The sequence below is a fragment of the Neodiprion fabricii genome, chromosome 6 (assembly GCF_021155785.1).
Source record: "Neodiprion fabricii isolate iyNeoFabr1 chromosome 6, iyNeoFabr1.1, whole genome shotgun sequence".
Lineage (NCBI taxonomy): Eukaryota > Metazoa > Arthropoda > Insecta > Hymenoptera > Diprionidae > Neodiprion > Neodiprion fabricii.
The window spans coordinates 11,119,534-11,134,622 of record NC_060244.1 but is presented as its reverse complement, the minus strand read 5'-3'; the positions used below and the strand labels follow the sequence as shown (position 1 = coordinate 11,134,622).

General features: G+C 38.7%; 1 protein-coding gene and 1 long non-coding RNA gene across 3 annotated transcripts; both read left to right on the top strand.

The window, feature by feature from the left end:
• Nucleotides 1-1,633: 1,633 nt before the first annotated feature.
• On the top strand, nt 1,634-6,084 carry LOC124185726 (tudor domain-containing protein 3). Of its 2 annotated transcripts, none has more exons than XM_046576773.1 (11): nt 1,634-1,898; nt 2,069-2,144; nt 2,275-2,474; nt 2,559-2,706; nt 2,799-3,032; nt 3,108-3,253; nt 3,326-3,568; nt 3,907-4,609; nt 4,725-4,838; nt 4,921-5,020; nt 5,195-6,084. In XM_046576773.1, exons 1-11 carry the CDS (start codon nt 1,873-1,875, stop codon nt 5,350-5,352), a joined length of 2,148 nt encoding a protein of 715 aa, XP_046432729.1. In that variant the 5' UTR covers nt 1,634-1,872; the 3' UTR covers nt 5,353-6,084. The 2 variants fall into 2 exon arrangements, with proteins under 2 accessions (XP_046432729.1, XP_046432727.1); XM_046576771.1 differs by having other exon boundaries at nt 5,192-6,084.
• Nucleotides 6,085-11,187: 5,103 nt separating this feature from the next.
• Nucleotides 11,188-12,124, top strand: LOC124184273. The gene is made up of 3 exons (XR_006871147.1): nt 11,188-11,210; nt 11,451-11,533; nt 11,902-12,124. It is a non-coding gene; the product is annotated as an uncharacterized LOC124184273 (long non-coding RNA).
• The last annotated feature ends 2,965 nt before the right edge of the window (nt 12,125-15,089 follow it).

The following is a 15,089-nucleotide window of genomic DNA, read 5'->3' as shown; positions in this document are numbered from 1 at the left end:
TATTGGATGTCCTAAATCTGTAAGCAGCGCATCCATCGGCAACGGAAAAGCCACGCCCTGTATAGCTGGACCTCTCTGTTGTTTCTTAGATAATATCATTGATGTATATTTACAAAGCATCTTACAGAATATCTTATATAGTTGACTCAATGTACGATTACAAGAAAAACATGTTTCACGATTACAAGCAATTCACCTATGTTATACATGAATGCATAAATTGGTTTGGGTTATAATATATTGAAGAAGTATTCTTTAGTAAAGTTGAAAGAAATATTCAAATTCTTAAATCTCATTTGTAGTGGATATTAGAAAATACCTGGCAGGGTATAACTGACTTGCAAATTGCGGGATATGAAATAATGAGATACCCATTTACTTTTAAGCTTTTGCAGAGCTATTATTTTGTAGTTCTCTACTGCAAAGAAGTTCGACGGTTTTCCAAAACATTAATCATGCCCAAATCTATAGATGTACATGCTCGCTCCAGGGATCTCAGCGACTATATTGAATTTTGGCTTACAATTAGCAATACGAGGATTCATATGTACCTTACAAATGAATGTAAATATTTCTGACCTTTGTTTCGAATGAATCAATACATACGTGGTGACAATTAAACCTTTATCAGAAGACGCGTCATTGTTCGCTTTGCAGTTACAGTAAACTTCCGTTACGTTGGCTTGGTTTTCGCGCGAAATCGTGTCATTCGGTCAATGAGTTTGCTGAGTGAGTTTTATACCACGTGGAAAATTAGTAATAATAAGTTATCCTCCGAACAGATGGCATTCTCATATTAAATAGGTCGTTAATTGCCAAGTTTTGCTGTGCAAAGAATTAACCCAATACCTGATATACGCTACCACCGATTTCAGTTAGAATAATCCTGCTGGAATGATCTTTGCAAAAATAATTTATTCGAAAAGCAAGACTAGGATTGAATAATATTTTGATCTATGTACTTATTGCCGCAATGCATTGCAAAAGAGACACCTCTCGTGAAGCCGAAAAATTATCAGCATCGTTATAATAATGAGTTTGTTTTCAAACATATTCGAAGGTTACGGGTAATATCACATAGATTAATTAAAAAAACATTATTATAACGTATATTATAATGAGCTCATTATGGGCATCAGGTTAATTAAAATATTATCAACTAGGTACTGTATATGTTTTATGTAGTATATTATTATGCTATTATATTTTTAGTGTACGATCCAAAATCGCCGAAAAGTGTTTAAATTTAACGACTATCTGGGAACCTGAAGACGTGGTCCCATAAAAACATTCTTCGGGATGGGCTTTCAAAATTCGCTCCACCCTAATAATCATGTATGAATTTATGAAAAAAACTTCTTTTATTCTTAGACGGCTATGCCAACAATAAAAGCGTCAATACCAGTGTCTTCAGTATGATTTCATATGAATACGTAATCGGATCTGTATTAATCTGTTACGAATATATGGTTACTCGATGGCTTCAAAGATTCGAAAAATCTTTACAGCCTTGCTTTGCAGTAATACAGTATTACAAACCTGCCGCGCCGCGATTCAATGTCGCCGCCTAATTCGAGCGTCGATTTCGGGTGAAAAAGTTGTGGCGATAGAGTCGCGTCTCTTCGAGAATCGACGAAGCATAATCTATGGCCATCCAAAATGGCCGACACGCATCTGCCGTGTCCTGACCACGGTTAGCTGTTTCGGTTTTAGTGTAGTCAAGTGCTGTAATAATAAAAATGAATAACTAATGTAAACAATTCCCAAATTTAAATAAAACACTTTGATCATCCCGGCACATCACTTCACATCCAACCATCAAATAATTCCCCTTGAAAATATTTCGGCGAGTCGTCTAACGACTTGGCAGAAATGGATGAACTTCGTGCACAGGGCTGGTGAGTTCGATTTTCTTATTATTTTATAGGCTCGTTTATAAGTGTCAGACAACACTTGTGTAAACAAGTCTTACCATTTTGTTCACGACGATGTTACCCCTCAAAAATGTCTAACGCATAGACAACTCGCTGATTTGATGTATTTAAAATTTTTTTTCTCCAATTTTTAGGTATCTGTCAGACGAAGGTTACAACCTCTTGGGAGATACCAGAGACGTACAAAAAATAATCAAAAAGGCTTTAGATGTAAGCAGTTTTTCGATGTTTACCATTTGAGTATATTTTTTTTTTAAAGTATCAGCATTATTCAGTGATGATCCTCGAAATAAAAAAAAACTTGTATTTATATGGATTAACAGAGCTGATTTTATTACAGTATGATCTTAAGGAAATTAGCAGTGGCCAAGGAGACTTAACTCAGGGAAATGTTGTGTGGCAAATACAAAAGTTGCGTAATGTAGCGGCACCAAAAGGTAACGAGGAATCTCGATCAACTCCGCGTTTGTTAAAACTCTCTCTAACAGATGGACAAAACAATTTTCAAGCTATAGAAATTGAACCAATATCTTCCCTGAGGTAATATATTGAAAATACAACCAGAAATAAAAAGTCTATTTCAAGGATTGCTTAAACAATGAGGGATTTTTTCTTAATCCACAGCATCAATACACCACCAGGTACAAAATTATTGATGAAAAAAGGTGTGTTGTCAATATCTCATGGTATTATCTTACTAAAACCATCGCACATCTTTTCTGTACTTGGAGGAAAAGTACCTAGTCTCGTGGAAAAATGGGAAATGAACAAAGTAATGGAGTCTGAATCTACTTTTGCATTGTAAAAAGCATTGAATATGACTGACGTGAATATCAACCTATATTCTTTTAATATTCGCCACAGAAATTAGCTCAACATACCCGAGTCAGGCCAGCAGAAGAGGGTGGTCCACCACCGTGGATTCCATTTGGTAAAAAAATCATAAAAATCTCTGAACAAGATAAGAACTTCAAGGCTCTTGCTGATAAGGAAAGGGCATCAAAAGAGAATGCTGAATTTGAGGCGCAAAGGAAAGATGCTATTGCTGAGGCTGCTAAACAGGGAAGTAAAAAAGTATTTGGAGGTGGAAATAAACAGGTGAGAGTCAACTACAGATCAGCACGATTAATCTTCAGTGAAATTCAACCATATTATTTTGACTTGTTTTTTCAGCTTTTGGATCATAGTGTACAGAGGATTGTTGATCAAGGGTATTCGATTGAACAGGCCGAGTATGCTTTAAAGCTAAGTCGAAACAATGTTGATCGTGCATTACGGAGTCTACAGCGTAACGATAACAGATATAATAAAGAGCCTGGGTACGTTTCAGAATCTGAGGGTGGGTGTAAAATGAGTTACAAAAGTGGATAATTTTTATTTGTGTTTCACAGAGATTCTACCAGCGCTAGGGAGGTCAGAGAGCCAAAGGGAAAACGATTTGAGAAAAAAGTAGAAGATGGAAAACCCAGCAGTGGTAGAGTGTCTTTGTTTGATTTCCTTGAAGACAAGCTTCCTGCCCAAACTGATTTACCAGAAGAAACCAAGCCCCAAGGAACGAATGATTTTTACACTAGTAAAGGACCCCATGATCGATTTGAATCAAGAAGTACCGATCAAATGGGGAGAGGTGGAAGGTAAACGATGATAATCATACCATTCGAAAAACTAAAAACAGAATAATATTCTATACTTTGTATATTGAATTTTATGTTAATGCAGTGCAGAACTGTGTTCTCTATTTAATGAAAATTACACAGAGCTTGTATTAAAGTAAATTGTTAGTGGTCGCATCAAGTTTCTTTCCTGAATATTAGGATGTCAGTATTCTAATTCTAGAGTCAGAAAAAATTGCATTATAGCCTGACTCTTTTTTATACTTTGTTACAGTTGCTTTCGTTATGGTATAAAATTGTTTCGATTCCCTTTTAGAAAAATTCTCATTGTTTTGAATAATATTTATGACAAATTTCAGAAATCCAAGGGGAGGACGATCTTATCAGCCTGCACCACGATATTCAGAAGAAGTGAAATCTAGTAAGCCGAAGCTAAGTAAAGCTAACTCTGCAGCAGTCCAATATCCGCAATATAATTCTGCAAATACTTCTTCCAATCAAAGGAAACCACCTAGGTTTCAAAAATCACAAGAAAATTCTACCGCTACTTTCCAGCATGAAAATAATTACAAAATGGGCTTTAATAAAAGTTCCCATTTTCCTGACAGCAAAAATGGTATTGCTCCTCCTCGTTTAGAAAGTTCCAGTGAGAACGGTAACAATAGAAATCGACTTGAACAGCAAGGAAATAACTACAACAATAATAGACAGCAGAACCATTATCAAGCAGAACCGAAACCTAGAGAGAAACAAGATCATAATCCGTATAATCCTAATGTACATAATCGAACAAACACGATTTATCAAACCCATAAAAATACTTCTATAGAGAGCTATCAAAATCCGAATGGGAGTTCAAGTGAACAAAATTACCGAAATCGTCAAAACAGAAACCTGCCTACTGTATCTAATGGGCGATACAACAGTAAAGAGACTGGTAGTTTGAATGAGCAAAAGGGTGGTGGCAATAATAATAATCAATTAGCTATACCTCAAGCTGAAGGTATGTGGGTTTGGCAGCCTGGTGACAAATGCATGGCCAAATATTGGGAAGACAACAGGGTGAGCCACTTGGATATATACCTATTCGTCTCTTCTTATTTGTCTGCAACTAATACATGCCCTCATTTGTTGAAGAGGAATTAGAAGTCCTAATTGTATTTTCTTTTACTTGTAGTATTACAACGCAGAGGTCACAGCAGTTTCACATAGGACTTGCGTGGTGCTATTCAAGGATTTTAACAATTTTGAAGAAGTGTTACAAGCCGACTGTATACCAATCACGATCGAGGTATTTGACTACAATAACCTCTCTTTTTTGCCATTTGAAATAAAACATATCATTAGATATTAAATAACTTTCAAATTGCTAGGATGGTCCCATTCTGCAAGATGGTAGTCGAGACTTTAAACAACATGTACAACGTGGTGAAAATCGTCAGCAACGCAACAATCAAGGCAATCATATAACTAGTGAGTAATAAGTGATAACCCATCGACCAGCAGTGGTCTCTAGTTTGATCTATTATTTTGTTTTCCGATATGAGTGTGAGAGGAAATCATTTATTAGCAGAGAATTCTAATGAATTAATTTGTAAATCTATAATAATCGACTCTTATTAAAAGATTAAACGTATAACGTAGCAGGAATGGAGTTCCGAAGAGGGGGTGGAGGTAGTGGAACTGGTACCAGAGGCTACAACAGAAGGTCGCAGCATCGCAGTACTCGACCTATATATCAGCCGCCAGGTCAACGTAATCACTCGCCAAGTCGGGCACAAAAGGATACGAATTCAGCTTCTTAACATAGTATTGGTAGCCTCGATTAAATTTATTAATGCAAATATTAATTATGCAAACTTTTAGAAAAACAAAATACTTCAAAGCTGTCATATAATTAACCAAAGACTGACTCAGCTAGCAGCAGCCGCAATCTGCAACATTGTCTCATGACAGCGCATTACTAAGAGCGTTGTGTAACGTGTATTGATATAATTTAATCGAATAATACTTTCATTTGTTGGAGGGTATAAGTTTATGCCTAAAGCTTGCACATTAATCATGAATCTAAAATATTCTGACTCTTACCCTCATCGAATATAGCTATAAGAAGAATGAAGATAAGAATCTAAAATATTAATGTAGTCGAATCTCCTTGTAAGCAACACGTGTGCCAGAGTCCCATTTTCGCGTGCGATTCTATAATTCATGCAAAGAAAGAGTACAGGAGCTTCATAATGATGCTTGTAACTCGATTCGACTGTAATAAGAGGCAGCATAACGCGATAATACATGTTGAGTAGAAAATCGTAAACCAGGTGATAAACTTGAAAAAAGGTATTAATTGTACATTGACTGTGGCTTTAGCAAGATTTACATTTAATTTACAATCGTAATAAGCAAGAATACTTTAATTTGCGTCTGATGTATCTTTCGTATTAACAGTAATATTTATAATTTTACCAACTATGAAGAAGCGATAACTCTGTACCTTGTATACCTTCCTAACACAGTAATAAAATTAATAATGTAAGAAATTGGCAAAAAAATTTCACTTGGTTGGCTTTCACTTTAACTGATGTTTTTTTCCGTCAACGGTTTTCAATTTGGCATAGAAGCAATTTTTTGTCGACTACGTAGAACTACATGTCACAGACTTAATTTTATAATTGTGCTGGAATGGCGTGGACGCTGGGTAAACAGAATACCTTCAGTTAGGATATACGGAAGCTCCGTGGGCGTTGATTGAAAATATAGGTATAAAGACTAGATAAAGACTCACAGCCCTGGCTTATTTTCACTGATCGCATAATTACAGAACTATAATAGAGAGTGGTCATTTTTAGCGTTTTAAAACAGTTTGGCGGGTCTGGGCAGGTTGGAGGGTATTCGCAGTTTCACGTGTCATCAACCAAGGAACTGATCCCGCCGGTACAAAAATAGTTCTTCATAACCAACACTATCGTGTGCAAAACGCTGGCATTGGCGTGACCTGACCCATAGACTTATAAAAGATAGACTGAGCGCTCTTATGAGCCGCTTGAAGCAAACATTTAAAGGACAGAAATATGCCGGGACTACTCCTTTCTCTCTCTGACGATATTTGCAGCGGGGATCGAGGCGGTAGAGGAAATGAGGCGAAATTATGCGCCTATATCTATAGCTATTTCACTTCCACTACGCTCTTGTCACCCGGTATGGAAACCGATTGAAAAGAGAGAGCAGTACTCCCGACATATCTCTGTGCTTTATATGTACGCTTCAGTACCTCTTATAGGAGCGCTCAGTCTACTTTTATAAGTCTATGGACACGGTCTCATATACAGGTCCAGAAAAGGTTTCTCTCTGCCAGAAACTTCATTGGAGGGGGTATGTCGCTTATTGAAGCAATTTTTGTGTACACTAGTCGCCACTAGGTTCGTTGCGATCTTATCAACAGCGGTGGCGGGGCCGGGGGGGTCCAGACAAGCCGTGGTTTCGCGTATATGTATATGGGTATATTTGCCCACTCATGCTCATTCATCGTATTTATTGAGGTTATTGTTATCTTGGTAACTAGACCGCAGCGACAACTGGTGGTGCCGTCAGAATCGTATTTTGCACTCGCTAAGCGACACGAATAATCGGGGCAAGGAGACTAGAGGTCAGGAGTCCGAACCATAGACATATAAGAATTGACCACGTGAGCGGGCTGAGAAGGCGAATAGCGCGGTAGAAAGAGAAAGCTGCGCATAGGCCCTCCTCTATCCTTGTCTAATCGCGCATCCCGCTATCGCACTCACCAACGGGCTACCTCCGAGCTCGCGCGGTCTATTCTTATATGTCTATGGTCCGAACGCAATGCTAGCCAAATGGTCGGTGAGAGTGATGAACGATCTGCGGATTGTAACCGCCTGGCAGCGCTACCACTGCGAGCTCCGTCAGCGCGGTGATTTTGAATCGTCGATCCTCACGTATGTATCCTATTCGTAACCAGGCGCCGGTATTGCTTGCGGATACATCCCGGACTACAAGATCTTTCATCGCTTTCACGAACCATTTTTCGACGATTCCGCCATATGCGTTCGCACTCCTTTACTCTAGTCTCTATGAATCGTGGCTTCCAGCATAAGAGTTTCCAGACCTGTATATAAGACCGTGTCTATGGACCTGACCACGGTCGTACATACAGGCCTGGAAACTCTGGGGTGGGGGTGTCCCGCTTACTGTTCATGACCGTGGTCCATGAATTGTGTAGTTCTAATAATGGCCACATGGTTCGCGATATGCAAGGGGTCCCGATATTTTACCAGATGGCGGCGTCCTAAACAATTATCATACGCAATCTTATTTCGAGAATTTTTGTATTTTAAAGTTTGTTCCGAAAAGTATTATATAACGAGATAATGGTGAAATGGTGCTGTGTGCCGAAGTGTAAATCAATAAACGTTTGAAAAATGTAATGACGCATGCATTTTTCTCTTCAAATACCTCTGTTTATATATGCTTTTGATATATATTCTCTATCCAAAATGAAATTTTTCTGCACAAAATGTTATTTGCCTGCTTTTTCCAAAAAAGTAATTTACATAGTGAGGCGGAATCCAAAATACTCAATTTAAGCTTGAGCGTTTGAATTGAAATACACAAATGTAAAAAATGCTTCAAATTTTCATCCCCGCTATTGAGCATATAATAACTGCGGTTTTATTGTTGGTGATGAGATTTTATATCATTTTTTCTATAAATAAAATTTCAAAACTCATTGTACTAATTGTGATGAATTTTTCACAAATACTTTAATAAATTCTCATTTCAAGGTTTGAAGAAACAAGTGGTATGAGTAGGGTCAGTGGAAAACAAAATAACTATCCATCTTTGACTCGCAAGGAAACTGAACAGGCGCGGCTGTGGACCCCTTGCATGTAGCGTTCCATACGAACATTCAGCGAACTATGGACTTTGCTACACATAAGCGGGACACCCCCTCCGCCAAAAAAGTCGAGCAGTTTCCATACTTGTATGTACGACCGTTGGCGTGACTAGGTCTCTGTATGGTCATTGACTGAAGAATATAATAGATCACGGTCTTACATAGTGTGCTTTCCATTTACTGACTCAAGTCGACTTGTGTCGCTATTTTTGGTGTATTCCTTTGCCCAGATTAGCCGGTTACAACAGAAATACCGACACAAGTCGATTTGAGTTAATAAATGGAAAGCACCCATACAGGTCTTGCAACTCTGGTGGTGGGGGTGACCCACTTCTTGAGTGCGCTTTCAATAATTCTTAGATTGGCCGCAAGGGTCGCTGTAACCTAGTAGGGTCACCCGTGTCACCTCTGACGTTCTGTAACTCAGCCCTACTAGATAGTAGCGACGCAGTGCCGAAACCGTAAACTACAAATTGATTCAATATCTGAGTCACTCCTAGCCTACCCCCACCACCACAGTTTCAAGACCTGTATGTAAGACCGTGATATAGACAGTTGCCCTAATGGGCTTTAGTGTGACAACCGAAAATCGTCGTGCGCTTGCGCTCCCTGAGATGTTCCAACGGTAGAGTTGAAAACTTGTTGCAGAACATCAGAGAGTTCGATTTCGACTTGATGCTGGGGCTGCATTCACCATCCGAGTAACACAGTCTTCGCAATGATAAGCCCAAGCCAGTACATAGCCTGTCTGTACTTATAGACTTGCAGCGTTACCGACTTGTCGGCGATACAAGAAATTAATAATGAGAATAAATTTCTTGCAAAATTCGTAGCAAAAGAGTGATTTAATTAAAGTATAGGTACCCGAGAGAAAAATTTATACACAGATCATAAATAATAATGGATCAGATGTAATTATCATGCAGAGACCCAAATGTATATACGTATATGCGGTCCATGTACGGTATCAACATATATAATCCATTTACGATTAATACGTGATGCATACTATAAATTTTATAATTTTCCTGGAGATAAACTAGATTATCTACAATAATACGGCTATAATATAGTAATAGAAGGATTATTTATTTCGAAATGGGATTCTATACGACACGCGTTCGATATATTCCATAACATTATTATTCGTAATTATTCCAACAACTTTTCATTTGCTCTCTCGATCTTAAGTTTTCGTTAGCATAAAATCAAAACGCTGATTTAGCTAGTTGCAAGTGATGTATCTACGTTGGGTAGAGAAGCAGAATTGTTTTTCGAAAAATCTTCGGTTGGAAAAAAATTCAGAGTAGCTGTAATACATCACGGATGCGCTAATTTTGTTCGAGATGAAATGGATGCTCCGTGTATGAGACAGTATTTAACGCAGTGTAGCGATTTAAAGACATAATGAGGTGATAGGGAGAGATAGATTGAAGCTTCCTGAAACTTCAAGTGTATTTTAATACACATTTGCAAGATACGAGCAAAATTTTTTATCGTTCAACTGCCAGAAAACCGCAGCGTTGTTAGCTGACCCGTTCACTGAAGAATGTATCTTTGGTCAACGGCTGACTATCGAAGGGCCTGGCCGTTTGAGTCTGGAATCGGCAGGAAGGATAAAGCGCGTATTTATTGTATGAACTTAACTAAAATCATTATACATCATATCATATTACCATACATCATCACACATAGTATTAAAGTTCGAAACCAAAGTTTAGATGTAACTTTCTGCCGATCGATCTGCTTGAAAATCTGCTAGCCGGATTCCTCAGTCTGGAAACAACCGCGCAGTAGAGCGGACGGATGAGAATCGCGCTCTGCAGATTTCGAGTGCCGGGTTCTCAGCTTCTTGGATCCTGCGCTCCAGGTCCGCTTTCTGGTGAAACTCGACTACCGGGACAAGCGCTCCGTAGTTTCTGAGCCCCAGGTCTGCTACCTGGTGAAACTCGACTTCCTGGACAAGCGCTTCGTAGTTTCTGAGCTCCAGGTCCGCTACGTCGTGAAACTAGACTTCCGGGACAAGCGCTTTGTAGTTTCTGCAGTTCAGGTCCGCTACCTAGTGAAACTAGACTTCGGGGATAAGCGCTGCGTACTTTCTGCGCTTCAGGTCCGCTACCTGGAGGAACTCGACTTCCAGGACAAGTGCTCCGTAGTTTCTGAGCTCCAGGTCCGCTACGTCGTGAAACTCGACTTCCGGGACAAGCGCTCCGTAGTTTCTGCGCATCAAGTCCGCTACCTGGTGAAACTCGACTTCCAAGGTATAACCCGAGGTGGTTATCGCTGGTTGTTGGAGGTGGTTTGAAGTGGACGAGGAGGGGAACGAGGAAGACGAAGAGAACAGGGTGGGCGAGGAGGACGACGATTCGTGCTCGGTGAGTAAAGCATTTTCATAATATTTGATGGCAATTGTAATTATATTTCATCTGAAATATTACAATCTTGTCACGTTTATAATAAATTATTTCAATTGATTTTTCGCGGAATCACATATTTAGTAGCTATAAATGCGCTAATTAAATTTATTATATTATTTGATAATTAATTAATTATATTGATCCTTGCACAATATTTTTGATGTGTTCTTATACTGAAAATATTAATAACCATTTCAGGTATAACCCGAGGTGGTTGCCGGTGGTTGTTGAAGGTGGTCGGAGGTGGTTGGAGGTGGTTGGCGGTGGTTGAAGGTGTTCGGAGTTGGACGAGGAGGAGGACGAGGAAGACAAGGAGGACGAGGATTAGTGCTCGGTGGGTAAAACATTTTTATAATATTTGATGGCAATTGTAATTATATTTCATCTGAAATATTACAAACTTGTCACGTTTGCAATAAATTATTTCAATTCATTTTCCGCGCAAGCACATGTTCAGTAGCTTCAAATGCGCTAATAAAATTGATTATATTATCAATTGATTAATTAATTATATTAATCCTTGAACAATATTTTTGATGTGTTCTTATACTAAAAATATTCATTACTATTCAAGGTATAACCCGAGGTAGTTCGCGGTGGTTCCGGGTGATCGAGGTGAGCGAGGAAGAGGACAAGGATGACCAGGACTTGTACACTGTGAGTATAACATTTTTATCATATTCATTAGAGTAGGAGTAGCATCAGGAATAGGAGTAGGATCAGGAGTAGGAGTAGAAGGAGTAGAAGTAGAAGTGGTAGAAGTCGGAGTAGGAATAGGAGTAGTCGTAGTAGTAGGAGTTGGAGTAGAGTAGGAGTAGAAGTAGATGTATGCGGGGAGGGGCGGGGAGGGAATATTATCATATCAAGTTATCAGTAATAAGCAATTGCGGGTAAAATATTAGCTTACTTTTGTGAGTATTTATGAATATAGCATCCATGAATATTCATTGTTGGTATATAAGGTCTGGCAACGTACTTACTTTCTGTAAGAGATGTTGAAGATTTTCAGCATAATTATGTTTCAGTTCTGTGCCCCACCTAGTGATCCACCAGTACATATCCTCCGACGTGACATCGCTGTACTACGTATAAAGAAGAAAAGATTTATTAAGATGCAAATTGCTCCTCTCTTCTTGCCATTGTGTTTTCAGCCATTGTTGTGCTGTGTGTTTAAGATTTAGGACAGTATATAATATAGAATAACAGGTACAGCTACGAATATAGCACTACAATAAATCTTATAGAAATAAGCTCACATTGAGATTTCTCTGTATTTATAACTCGACGCGAGAAGGCAAAAATCAATGTAATGCCATCTGTAAGGTAATTGGACTCGTATTTGCACTACGAGAACTCGTTGGGCATTTTGCGGTGAAATTTGAAAAATTGTTGTACAAGAAATTAAATAACTATAAAAATGGATAAAAAATATTATCTCTAATAGTGAATGTAGCTAATACAGCTTTAACCGTATATTGATTATGTTAATGATCTATTGTGACACGATCGGAATTAGATAAGCTCTCTAGATACTCTTTTCTAGACTATTAATTTATATCATGTATATGTAAATGTATATTTCTTCAATTTATACAATCACTGCACTAGGATTACCCTTGCCATGTTTTATGGTGCGCTTGTGTAATTTGTATATTATTAACCTTACGTTTTACTCTATTTGCGACAAGTTGTGAGTGTTTCTAATTTCTTGGCAATTATTTATGTACATGTATGTGTATATATGTATATATATACTTATGCACGTGTATATACATATATGCACATATTTAAAACTAGACTTTTACAATAAACACAGAGGTTTTAGTATATTCACATACGGATTTCTGTGTATAGGTATACTTGAACTAAAATATCCTTATCTCTAATACGGAGTTCTTCGTAATTCGCATTTGTTCTCGTAACCCAATGTCCTACATACAACGGCAAAAATCGAGATCCAACTTAACTGAGTCTCAAAGCCCTGTTGATATAAAAGCAGCTATTTGATAGAAATTATAGTTTATAGTTTACACAGCCCATTGCATGATATTTCATTATAAATACATATGTTTCAATGTATTTAGGAATAATTTATCAAATACACAAAGGTCATGTGCAAATAATAAATGAATTCGACCGCAGTTTGATGTATTCGTTAGAGCTTTAACAATAAATTTAAGCTTTGTTACTTCTTTTATTTTATTATGGATAATCAAAAACATTTCCGACTATTCGTGCTGTGGAAGCATGGGGATTAAGCCAAATGTAGCGAAAGATTAGAAACAGTGTATGTAGAGTACGGGTATTTTTCTAACAATGCAAACACGTGCCGCTAGCTTAGTTTTGACATATCTAGAATACCACGCCTTGCGAATTAGCTTTCCGGACAGAGATGAATGATGAATTTTAAGGACTGCATTATCCTTGTTGAATACTCTATGCCTCATGGGAAAAGAAAATCTGTAACGATAAAATTGATGCACCGGATCATCGTCGACTTTAACTTTTGAAATGTCCTACCATTTTCGAACACTTCCTACCTGCCCCTGCCACCTCCGACCATCAATGGCCACATTCGACCACCCCCTATCACCTTCTGCCAGCGCCGACCACCTCCTACCATTTCCGAACACCACCAACCATCCTATTTACCTATATTACTAGATTAGCTATGATACGAAAACAGAAGAATTATTCATTTCGAAATGGGATTCTATTCGACGCGCACTCGATGTATTCCATAACATTAGTATTCATAATTATTCCAACAACTTTTCATTTGCTCTCTCGATCTTGAATTCTCATAGGCATCGAATCGAAACGCTGTTTTAGCTGGTCGCAAGTGAAGTATCTGCGTTGGGTGGAGGAGCAGAATTGTTTTTCGAAAAGTATTCGGATGGAAAAAAATTCAGAGTAACTGCAATACATAACGGATGCGCTAATTTTGAACGAGATGAAATGGATGCTTCGTGTATGGGACGGTATTTAACGCTGCGTAGTGATTTAAAGACCTAAAAAGGTGATGGGGAGAGAAAGAACGAAGCTTCTTAACACTTCGAGTGTATTTTAACATACATTTGAAAGATACGAGCGAAACTTTTCATCATCCAACTGTCGCAGAACGGCAGCGTTATCAGCCGACCCGTTCACTGAAAAATATATCTTCAGTCAACGGCTGACCATCGAAGGGCCTGGCCGCTTGAGTCTGGAATCGGCAGGAGAGATAAAGTGCGTATTTCTTGTATGAAATGTGAAAACTAAAATCATTACACATCATATCATATCATCATACATCATACATCATACATCATACATCGTACATCATACATCATCATACATCGTATTAAAGGTCGAAACAAAAGTTTGGATGTCGGATGATCAGAAAGTGACGTTACCGACCTAAAATCAGCTAGCCGAATTCCTCAGTCTCGAAACAACCGCGCAGTAGAGCGGACGTATGAGAGTCGCGCTCCGCAAATTTCGAGTACCAGGTTCTCAACCTCCCGGATCCCGCGCTTCAGGTCCGCTACGTAATTCGAGTACCGGGTTCTCAACCTCCCGGATCCCGCGCTTCGAGTCCGCTACGCGGTGAAACTCGACTTCCAGGATAAGCGCTCCGTGGTTCCTGGTTCACGTTTACAATAAATTATTTCAATTCGTTTTTCGCGCAACCCCAAATTCGGTAGCTGTCAGTCCGCTAATAAAATTTCTCGACTTCCAGGATAAGCGCTCCGTGGTTCCTGGTTCACGTTTACAATAAATTATTTCAATTCGTTTTTCGCGCAACCCCAAATTCGGTAGCTGTCAGTCCGCTAATAAAATTTCTCGACTTCCAGGATAAGCGCTCCGTGGTTCCTGGTTCACGTTTACAATAAATTATTTCAATTCGTTTTTCGCGCAACCCCAAATTCGGTAGCTGTCAGTCCGCTAATAAAATTTCTCGACTTCCAGGATAAGCGCTCCGTGGTTCCTGGTTCACGTTTACAATAAATTATTTCAATTCGTTTTTCGCGCAATCCCAAATTCGGTAGCTGTCAGTCCGCTAATAAAATTTCTCGACTTCCAGGATAAGCGCTCCGTGGTTCCTGGTTCACGTTTACAATAAATTATTTCAATTCGTTTTTCGCGCAATCCCAAATTCGGTAGCTGTCAGTCCGCTAATAAAATTTCTCGACTTCCAGGATAAGCGCTCCGTGGTTCCTGGTTCACGTTT